We start from the raw sequence: 10,817 nt of genomic DNA, 5'->3' as shown, positions 1-10,817 counted from the left end.
ATAATCTTGCAAATCATGTATTATATCTAACCATTAATGACCTATATTCACATAATTACTTTAAATTTAAAACAAACTAAGCAATTTTGAAAAAAAAATGAATATTATTTTTTTATCTTTTCATTTATTTTTATTACGACTGTTTAAAAATCTGTAATTATAACTTTAAAATATACATTAAATCACATAATTTTTAGTATAATTTAATAAACACTCACAATATAAACTTAATACTCAAATATTTTACACTAATATTTGCTTTACCAAGTAAAATGAAAAGTTGTACAAAAAAAAATACATCCTCGTAGTTTAAAAATGGATACTAAACAAACTGAACAAAATACACCAATTTGAAAACTCTATAAACTATGAATCAGTAACATGAATGTTTAACGTATAATCATTTTGAACATACGCGCGGATCCAAAATCTAGTTTGCAGATATTACGCAATGGTCAAAGGATTAGTAATCTTTTTCCAAATTAATAAATTTACGAAACAATTCGCTTATAACCGGCTAAACTAATTTTGTTTGGTGTATTCAACTATAGGTCTGTAACTTTTATCCTCTTACCTAAGAGCATCATTATCCTAGAAACCCCATTTAGGGTTTCTTAATTTTTTTTTTTTTTTACTTTTTCGAATTTGGAAAGAAAAAAATTAAAAACGAACCAATTGCGGACCGCCACGTGTCAGTGGGGTCCGCGAACAGTGTAAGAAACCCTTAAAGACCGACTACTATTTAGTAGTTTTGGTAACCGGTTTCTTTAAAAAAGTGGGCCTTACGTGGGATCCACACGGTAAGAACACTTATAGTTTCCTTGGATAAAGATGATCTAACTGTCTTAATTTATCACTTATCGAGATTTATTGCACTATTTACCTATTTATATTCGAATTAATGAAATTGTTGCGGTTTGTTTTGGGTTTGGGCTTGACCAACTTGCATCGCCTCCTACAAGGCCCATTAAATGCCACAGTCCATTACTTGGGTTAAACAATCTTCCGACAAGAACCCAAAGACAATTATCAAAACTACTGTTTCAGTAAAGTGGTCTTTGGGCTTATCTCCACCTCATAGTTCCACTACCAAGAGAAAGTCGTTGACACACCACAGATAAGCTTCTCGTCGCTCACAGCGAAGAGTCACACAATGGCGTCTGTCACTTCTCCAACTACTCTCATCTCCTCCTCCACGAGGGCTTTCCCAGCCAAGTCTTATTCGCCTACTTCTCCCTCAGTCTCTTTCCTTCGAACCCTATCCTCTCCTTCCTCATCCGCTTCTCTCCGCTCCGCGTTTGCTCAACGCTCTTCCCTCAGCTCCAGTTCTCGCCGTAGCTTCGCTGTCAAGGCTCAGACCGTAAGTTTATCTCAATGTCGACACTTTCTAGTTCCACTGTGCTTGAAAATCAGAGTTCATTACATAGGTTCTGTAGAGAGTCTAGAGACAGTGTTTTCAGATAGATCTCACTTCAAGTCAGGAACTTTATTGACATTTTGTTCTAAGATTGCTAGTTTTGTGGATTGGAAGTGACATTTAAGCTATACTTGATATCTGATATGGCTGTTCCATGTGTTCTAAGTAGTTTTGGCCAATGTGGTTAGGTGCCTTATAGAGAATTATTGTTTAGACGGGCGCCTACACCGATTTTATTTAAAATATTCTGGAAAATCGTTTTGTTTAGACCTTATTTGTTGACTAGACCGATTTTTAGAACACTGGTTTTGGCGGCGCTTAGGTTCTAGCTATCTTGCTCCTTATTAGGAATTGATGTGTTAAAGATTTGTTCTTTCGTGTGGTGATAGGATGATCTTCCATTGGTTGGAAACAAGGCCCCTGATTTTGAGGCAGAGGCAGTGTTTGATCAGGAGTTCATCAAGGTATCTTCTCTAAAGATCCTTCCTTTTTTTTTCATTTATATCTTGACTAAACAATGTCAATCATATCTGCTGCTTCTACTTAATCTGAGAAGCTAATGGTTAATGGTTTGCAGGTTAAGCTCTCTGAGTACATTGGGAAGAAGTATGTGATTCTCTTTTTCTACCCATTGGACTTCACTTTCGTCTGCCCAACAGGTTATAGCATTTACTTAATCTAAGTATCCGAGGTTCACTCACTGCGTCCTAATCTCCTTTTTTTTGTCTTTGTGTCTTGTAGAGATTACTGCCTTCAGTGACCGGTACGCAGAGTTTGAGAAGCTGAACACAGAAGTGTTAGGTGTCTCAGTCGATAGTGTGGTAAGTATCATACTTTTTTACTCCATTTCTCATCCTTCTTTTTATGACAACATTGCTTGACTCTGTCTTTATCTCTTTTGCTGGGTGTCTACTTAGTTCTCCCACCTTGCGTGGGTCCAGACAGACAGAAAATCTGGAGGGCTCGGTGATCTGAACTATCCCCTGATCTCAGATGTAACTAAATCAATCTCAAAGTCATTTGGAGTGCTCATCCATGATCAGGTAAAACAACTGTTAGCATCCTTTTAAACTTTTCAAAGTGTTTGTGATGATAACGACTAGAACTTTTGTGGTGAGAGCAGGGAATAGCACTGAGGGGGCTTTTCATCATCGACAAGGAAGGAGTGATCCAACATTCCACCATCAACAATCTTGGTATTGGACGAAGTGTTGATGAGACAATGAGAACCCTCCAGGTATACTAATATAACCCTTTTTACTCAAAACCACACTCTTTCCTTCATCCGGTTACATGATGCGTTCTCGGTGTTGCAGGCGTTACAGTACATCCAGGAGAACCCTGATGAAGTCTGCCCTGCAGGGTGGAAACCTGGTGAGAAGTCAATGAAACCTGACCCCAAGCTCAGCAAAGAGTACTTCTCAGCTATTTAGAATAAGCTTTTAAGGTACCAAAACCTTTGTTGTATGTGAGTGCATGAGTGTTTTTTTTTTCTTTTAAGCTGAACAATCCTTTGTTTGAATCTCACTTTTGTCTCCCAAATCCAGAAAACTTATATTTTCCATTAATAAAGTTTCATGGTTTTCATTTCCCTACTACACATTGATATTCACATATCACATACCTATAGTTATTTTTCCCCTTTTCAAACATTTGAATTATCATTTACATTCAATGTTGATAATCAAAAAATTTCAGACAACATATAATGCACCTCTTTGAAAATTTAAAAGGTGAAAGTAGCCTAAGGGCATCTCCATCCCTATTCTATTTTTTTCTCTAAAATGGAGTAAAAGTGATTATGGAGTAAAGAATGCTCCAACCCAACCCCATATCTATTCCATTTTTTTTTCTAAAATGGAGTAAAAGTGATTATGGAGTAAAGAATGCTCCAACCCAACCCCATATCTATTCCATTTTTTTTTCTAAAATGGAGTAAAAGTGATTATGGAGTAAAGAATGCTCCAACCCAACCCCATATCTATCTCCATAATGAAGTTTACTCCATAAATGGAGTAATCTATTTTTGTTTTGTTCATCACTCCATTATAGAGTGGGAAATGGAGTAGGATTGGAGCAATTTTACTCTATTTTCACTTTTACTCCATTTTGGAGAAAAAATGGTGTTTTACATCGGAGATGTTCTAACTATGTAAACTTGGCAGCACAGAGTGTAATAGTATATACTTTGGAAAAGGAAATCAAATTGTGAACTAACTGTATATTCCAAACACACATTCCACAATTGAAAAAAACCTGCAACCAAGATATAACATCTAATTAATTTTTGGCCAAATATATAAAAACAATTAATGATAACAACATTAAAGAAAAGCAGCATGCTACCTGTAAAAAGTTCCTTGTCCCCTTTGCCCACAAGTTCCAACATCATTAATCATCATCATCAAACACCACCTCTTTTAACCCACCGGCAACCTATAAACGCCGGTTAACTCTCGTGCTTTGAACTACACTACCATCCGGTCACATTAGTCCATTTTTATTCACTCTTAAACAAGTATGCATGCCCTCACCAACTCCGGTGCGGTGCTACTCGCCGTCTTACTCCTCTTCCTCCTCATCTTCTTCGCCGAGCTCTCTTACATCTTCTGTCGTCCATCGCCGTCTCCGGCAAGTAAAGAGGTTCTGCTCCAGTTCTTCACGTGTTGCAAGAAGAACCAGTCTCGTATTGAGCCAACCGGAACTGTTTCTATACGGATGGAGGAGGATAATGGTGTTGCTGCGGCGACGGAGGAGGAGGAGGATGTAGCGGCGGTGGACAAGTGGCGAGTGTCGAGGCTTCTGTTTACAATAGAAGAAGATGATTTGGAAATGGAAGATGATGATGATGATGACGGTGAACTAGTACGGGTTGATATTCCGGTGGAATGTTCCAGGGAGCCTACTCCGTTCTTGACGCCGTGTGATTCTCCTCCTTACTTCACTCCTTCGCCGTCTCCGTGTCGGAATGTGCATGATGATGTCATTGATGTTTGTTTATGACGTCGTCGGTGATAGCAGAAGGGATTGTTGTTGTTTCAATTTTCCAAAGGTCTCAGATATTTTTTTTTTTTTGTAACCAGTTCAAATGGTTAATGTTAGTACTAGGCGTGGGACAGTTTAGTAGTAATTATTTACAGCTTTTTTGTCATAAACTTTGTTATATGGTTTGTTACAAACTCAAGCTGATAAGCATTTCTGGTGGCACTATCAAAATCTCAAGCTGATAGGAAATCCTGTGTGAACTCAGGTTATTTTAATCTCGAGTTTTGGTATAACTAAATAATATTCAAAAGTGAGTTTGGAAACTTTCTGCTGATGAAACTGTTGGATTTCAAAAATGAGTTGTAGCCATATTATCCAAGTATCCCACATATGCATTAAGCCACATGGTCCAAATACTACATTAATGTCAGATTTTGACTTTGCAACTCTCCAAAATGTGGTTACATAAGTAACTGAAGAAAAACAAATACAAGGATTGCATATTTAGATGATCAAGTGAAGTGTAGCAGTTGAACTATATGATGTTGGATATTCACATAAAAGTTTTAATATACTATATAACCAAATCAAACAAGAATATAATCGTCAAGACTTCAATCTAACACAACCACAGAATTCACCATGTTTTTTCTTTGATCAAGGGAATGAGTGTGTTATGCTGGATATTAACATAAAAGTTTTATGAACTATGTGATGTTGGATATTCACATAAAAATTTAAGGGAAAGCCATAGAACCAAATCAAACAAGAATATATCTTCAAGACTTCCAACTCCAACACCACCACATAATCCACATGTTTTACTTTTCCAACACAATCCATACTGATTACAATTCATAAAACTAGAAGTTTGGCTAATAAAAGTCAAAGTCACACTCCATAGTTTTAAACCTAAACCCGCTAGTTGAACTAGAGGATACGAGAGGAACCTTAAGATCATTACATTTAATCTTCGGTTTGAATTTCCATGACTTTACCACCCAAAACCTAAACCTAACACTCATCACCAGCTTCACATCAATACTATAAACTCCAGCTTTATCGTCCTCCTTCAGATCCACTCTCGCTCCATCCCCGAGCACCACCAAGTTCTGTCCCTGGACCCTTGTCACAACAACCGTCGTGTTTTTATGTCCCTGATAGAACGGCGAAACGTCTACATAACCGAACCGCTGTTCTCCGTAATAACCACTGACCTGGATCGCATCGTAGTAGACTCCGAGCCGTTGGTTAGGGTTACGGACCGCGAAGTTGAGATCGAGATCATAGTGTATCTTGCTGTTGTTGTTTGAATCCAAGCTGAACCGGTTTAGACTAGCGTCGGTTACGTAGAATTTGACGGCGTTGGGACGGAAGGTGAGACAGATAAGTAATGCCGTTACGGCGAGGATAACGGCTACGGCTACGAGGATGTTGCAGATTAGGCTTAGGATACAGCAACCGCAGCAACGTAGACAGCTTCCGATGCAGTTGAAGCAGCAGCAGCATCCGGGTGGTTTGTATCGGCGATTGGGCTTAAGCGGCGGAGGAACCGATGGGCCGTAGTATGCGCCGTTAAGGTATGGCTGATGTTTGTCTCCCATTGTAAGACGATATGCGTCAAGAAATAAGCAAAGCAGAGTTTTTATTGTGTGTTTTATTTCAAAAGAAAGATACTATTAGTAACGCATCTTTTTATTAGGAAACGAGTTTTAAAAGAAGCCAGATTTTGTTAATAAATGTTTTCTTGGTTATTACCAAGAAACAAATATAATTCATTTGGTCAAATATGAAATTTTGTTTTCGTTCTCTTAATTTTATTTTTTTGTCTAAGGTTATGACTTATGAGAAGAGACTAAAAGTATGATTAATGGGAGATTCTTAGGGTGTGATTCTTAGCGGAATATAAGAGATCGTTTCTTAATTTTTAACTAATCGTCTTGACATATGAAAATTGTCAAGGATAAAGTAAGCGCTGGTTTCATAGCAAACAAAGGTGATAAAACCAAAGCTGGTTAACTTTTTAACCAACGGTTTAGTTTTGAAACTAAGTCGCCGTTACGTTTTCTTACATGAAAGATAATAAAACCAAAGCTTTTCTGCACTCGATAAGCAATTCAAATTTCACGTTTATCAACAACTAGCCGTTTATAAGGTGACATGAAACAAAGTTTAAGTAGAGAGCACAAGCCCAAAACTGTAATTAAGCCCATTAGCTAAAGTATTTTAGGATTTAACATGATAGATTTCATATATATTGTCATTGTGTGATATAATATATTTAGCTGCCCTTTATGTTTATGTTCTCATCAAAATCTTGTTAGCTTTTGGTGACAAATCAAAGCCCACAGTAGATAGACTAAGTCCACAGTAGCTGAATTTAAAGATACTATATACTCTCTCTGTTTCATATTAAGTGTTGTTTTATAGAATTTTTTTCGTTACAAAATAAGTGCCGTTTTCGATTTTCAATGCAAAATTTATTAATTTTATGCAAAATTTATCTTCCTATTGGTTGAAATATGGTTAGGTGTATAGGTAATAGTGTTTTTATAGGAAATATACAAAATTAATTGTTTTTTTAATCCGTGTGCTGAAACCTAAAACGACTCTTATAATGAAACAGAGGGAGTGTCTGATAACCACCCCGACTGGTTATTGCTGTAGTTCAAGATTTTTTTTAAGAACCTGAACGGTAGATTTTTTCTTGTGTTGTAGGTATAGTAATTTGATTATGATTTTTTTTAAAGCAAATTATAATTTTAAATAATAATTTTATACTATAGATTAAATAAGTTGTAATTATTCAAAATAAAAAATTGATAAATACTAATCAAATGTTATTGAATAAATAATTATTATATAGTTACAAATAATTATATGGAAAATAAATACAACTCATAGAATAGGACATGCATCAATAGCTGTGAAATTTATATTCATATGCCGTATTTTATATAATCTTTACATAGTAGTTGTAATATTCTAGTCATATAAATATATTATATACTAGAGAGAAACGTAAAAACTCAGAGAGAAAATTATGCCAAATACGTAGTATATTAGACAATTTTGTTATCAAAACTATTTGTTGAAAAGAATTGGTTATGGCTCTGAATTTTGGGAAGTAAATCACAGTTTAATTGGTTTAGCTTTATTAATGTTGTAGAGAAAATGAAACTTTGCACATCAGTCACAACTTTCAGCAATCATCAATATAGTCATGAATACCTATTTGACCAAGAAGAATATATATATCAACTCAATATGTCTAATATAGAAGAGTCATATATTTATATTTCGAGAGAGCTAAGAGTGTATCTGTAACCAACGTTGAGTGATGTCATATTTGCATATTTGCATAACTACTAATGGCATCATTGATCAACTTCCTGGAATTTCCGATGTTGTATACATTATTTCAAAGTTAAGTGAAAAGGACCATTTTTATAAAATTATGTGAGTTTGGCAGTGTCTTAATCATAGATTGTAGCTAGTACCTGTGTGAAGTGTCAACAGCCCACATACCACGTTCATAAATCATAACCACCTTATTTTTATAATATAAAACCAAGGTTAGGTTTCTTAGACAACTTTATTCGAGAAAAATTGTGTATAGATCATGTGCTTGAAATTCAAAGCATACTAACTTGAATGAATTATTCTCCCATACTTATATCAAAGACTTTAAAGTAGGCATTCTCTTTATTAAAACAAACATTTTAACAAGACTAGATGTTGATTGTCTAACTACGTTTTTTTTAAAGATTGTCTAACTACGTTGATATGCAATATAATACACTTATTTAAATATTAAATATAAATCATTCGAACTATTAAATGCCAATTTTTGAAATATAATAATAGTAAGAAATTAGCTAAATTCTTGTAAGTTTGTACTTGTAACAGTGAGTATCGGATCCTGATTTTCCCATTTCAAGATCCAAGAATATTCACGATAACCCCTAAGTTACGCAACATTTTAGAAGGATCTTCTTTAATGCGCATGAAACCCATATTTGACGTAATACATCATCAATAGAGTGATAAGACAGAAAAAATCTACAAATCTACAACTATACTAAAATAATTCCAATCCACATGATTTTTCTTTTTAAACTTTATTATTTGTTTTTCTGCCAAAGCTAGCTCTTTTATTTGTTGTGGAGTATTGTACAAATAGATTATAATCGATCCCGACCTATTATAAGAAAAAAAAATGGAGACACATAGTATATGGACAATTAGACAGTGACACCGTAGCACAACGTCTACAAATCATTAACGAGTCATAATCCATTCGATCGATTGATTTTAAAATTCTATCGCCGTCCTGCTTTACCGACTACAAAAAAAATCATCGAAAAAGTTTGAAGCTAAAGTTGATATGATAGGATCACAAGATGCATCTTAACTAGTCACCGAAAATATATATTTAGAAAAAGAAGATATCAATGAACTTCTCTGAATAAAATTTAGGATTCAATTATTTAAAAAGTATTCGTATTTAAATTCTTACAACTCATCACAACAACATCGCGGATCTGTAATATTTGCCATCGTATAAGCAAAATGTACAATTCACATCACTTTATGATAATTAAGAAGACTATAATATATAATGGAGTCGTTAATTAGCTCACCTAATTTCGCTCCGCCGCCGTTTTAGACACTAACACTACAACTACTCGTAAGCGTATACTTAACGGCGTTATCTCCGACAATAACTCCGGCAGCTTTATTACCGAAGTTAATATACGCAAGACACCTCACGTAAAGATGATACTTCCCTGTAATAAACGTCCCAACTTTCCACCTCACTCTACCGTCAGCACGGATGATCAGCGTCACAGCGCCGTTATCTTGATCACCGTCAAGACTAACGGCGTTGAACGGAGCGACGGGAACGGAGGTCCCGTAGACAAACGGCGACCATATGTTGACTTCTTTGTGTCCCTGATACGTCGGAGGGATCGATGTTCTGAAAGTGATCTGTTGACTATGGTAAGTAGCGTAGACGTCAAGACGGTCGTAGTAGATGCCGATCTTGTCGTTAGGGTTCCGGGAAGAAAGAGTGATTTGGAAGTTGGAGGTGAGGAGGTTCGGTGGATTGCCGGAGACGTTGAAGGCGTAGACGGTGGCGTCTTGGAGGATGAAACGTGGCTTTGAAGGTTGGAGGATTGCCCAAATGAGAAGGATTGTGAGGCAGATGATGAAGAGGATGAAGATTATTGACCATATTATTCGCCGCCGGATTAGTTTCCGGCGAGAGTGAGTGTGGGAGCCACAGTCTTTGAAGGTCATGGTGGTGGTGGTTTTCTTTCTCCGGCGGTGGTGGGGAGAAAGTGGAGAAGTTGTTAAAGAGAATTTTGGTTTATTATTTATTTGATGTGTTGTAAATAATGGGGTAGCCTAATTGTGTGTATGCTTTTATAGGAGAATGATAGGCAACTAAAGTTATTCTTTTTATATTAACACCAAAATCATTATAGTAGTAATCAAGATAGATTTTTGTATGAAACAACCAAAATTAAATCTCTTTATTAAAAACAAAAAAATATGTTTTTTCATAATCTAAAAAGTTATCTTATTTTTTGGCTGATGTATAGTTTTATTGGTATATAAATTTCTCTTCCTTATTTTCTTGGAAAAACAGAGATTTATCGTTTATCATCTACATACTTAGTCAAATATTACAGTACATTATTGAATTTATACAGTAATATATTAATTGCTGAATATCATTTTAAATCACATATATACCATATATTTCTAGAATGTTGAAATTATGAATGGGAAGATGATTGATATGGTCGGTGGACGGTTTCTATAGAAAGGTGACTTTATGTGTGGTCGAAGATTTCTTCAACAATAATAACAAACCCAGCTAGTAAACTTCATTCCCAGCTTCCTCATTTGAAGAATGAAACTCACTTACAAATAAAAAGAGAAAAATTATTTATTTGTAGATATATACTTTGATTCGTATTTTTAAAAATACATATGGAGTCATCGTTTTAAACGCTAGAATGAACGATTTGCTATAAATGCTCTTCTTTACAAATTTAAACTCTCTTACTGCAATTTTTAATCATCCTAGGCCAATTGTAGACGTTTCCAACAACAAAAGAATCAGATTTCTAAAAAATTTGGGAGATTAGTTGATTTCGGTTTAAAATTCTCTAGGTTAAGAGAGAAAAAAACATTTCCACTTTTCATTCAAAAGAAAAAAACATTTCCACTTTCCATACTATTTATAAAAATGTGAACACAAATAAATATAAAACCCACCCAAAGTTATAACTGAATACGTTACCAGTTAAATGAATATAAATGTACAGGATAATAGATACAAAATCGTAAAATGAATAAATGTAAATCGTAACTAAACATAATTATGTGATTGGTAAGTACT

The 10,817-nt window shown here is 35.1% G+C and overlaps 4 protein-coding genes across 4 annotated transcripts; 2 read left to right on the top strand and 2 right to left on the bottom strand.

Annotated features, from left to right (window-relative positions):
• The first annotated feature begins 1,072 nt into the window (after window positions 1-1,072).
• LOC106322615 (2-Cys peroxiredoxin BAS1, chloroplastic) lies at window positions 1,073-3,006 on the top strand. Its single transcript, XM_013760690.1, has 7 exons — window positions 1,073-1,360; window positions 1,807-1,881; window positions 1,995-2,076; window positions 2,159-2,238; window positions 2,335-2,460; window positions 2,541-2,654; window positions 2,734-3,006. The coding sequence occupies exons 1-7, from the start codon at window positions 1,154-1,156 to the stop codon at window positions 2,848-2,850; spliced, it is 801 nt and encodes a 266-aa protein (XP_013616144.1). The 5' UTR covers window positions 1,073-1,153; the 3' UTR covers window positions 2,851-3,006.
• Window positions 3,007-3,712: 706 nt separating this feature from the next.
• Window positions 3,713-4,596, top strand: LOC106299732. The gene has a single exon (XM_013735767.1). It carries the CDS (start codon window positions 3,938-3,940, stop codon window positions 4,418-4,420), a length of 483 nt encoding a protein of 160 aa, XP_013591221.1. The 5' UTR covers window positions 3,713-3,937; the 3' UTR covers window positions 4,421-4,596.
• A 681-nt stretch (window positions 4,597-5,277) lies between these two features.
• Window positions 5,278-6,035, bottom strand: LOC106302949 (protein YLS9). Its single transcript, XM_013739347.1, has one exon. The coding sequence runs from the start codon at window positions 6,004-6,006 to the stop codon at window positions 5,278-5,280; it is 729 nt and encodes a 242-aa protein (XP_013594801.1). The 5' UTR covers window positions 6,007-6,035.
• Window positions 6,036-8,883: 2,848 nt separating this feature from the next.
• LOC106342378 (protein YLS9) lies at window positions 8,884-9,816 on the bottom strand. The gene has a single exon (XM_013781291.1). The coding sequence runs from the start codon at window positions 9,704-9,706 to the stop codon at window positions 9,068-9,070; it is 639 nt and encodes a 212-aa protein (XP_013636745.1). The 5' UTR covers window positions 9,707-9,816; the 3' UTR covers window positions 8,884-9,067.
• Between the last annotated feature and the right edge of the window lie 1,001 nt (window positions 9,817-10,817).

The sequence above is a fragment of the Brassica oleracea genome, chromosome C1, assembly GCF_000695525.1.
Source record: "Brassica oleracea var. oleracea cultivar TO1000 chromosome C1, BOL, whole genome shotgun sequence".
In the NCBI taxonomy this organism is placed as follows: Eukaryota; Viridiplantae; Streptophyta; class Magnoliopsida; order Brassicales; family Brassicaceae; genus Brassica; species Brassica oleracea.
This window is presented reverse-complemented; position numbering and strand designations above follow the sequence as displayed.

Coding starts and splice junctions, on each gene's coding strand:
- LOC106302949 (XM_013739347.1), bottom strand. CDS start 6,006: ATGGGAGACAAACATCAGCCATACCTTAACGGCGCATACTACGGCCCA.
- LOC106342378 (XM_013781291.1), bottom strand. CDS start 9,706: ATGACCTTCAAAGACTGTGGCTCCCACACTCACTCTCGCCGGAAACTA.
- LOC106322615 (XM_013760690.1), top strand. CDS start 1,154: ATGGCGTCTGTCACTTCTCCAACTACTCTCATCTCCTCCTCCACGAGG. Junction 2,239..2,334: donor GTGTCTCAGTCGATAGTGTG/GTAAGTATCATA, acceptor GTGTCTACTTAG/TTCTCCCACCTTGCGTGGGT. Junction 2,461..2,540: donor GAGTGCTCATCCATGATCAG/GTAAAACAACTG, acceptor TGGTGAGAGCAG/GGAATAGCACTGAGGGGGCT.
- LOC106299732 (XM_013735767.1), top strand. CDS start 3,938: ATGCATGCCCTCACCAACTCCGGTGCGGTGCTACTCGCCGTCTTACTC.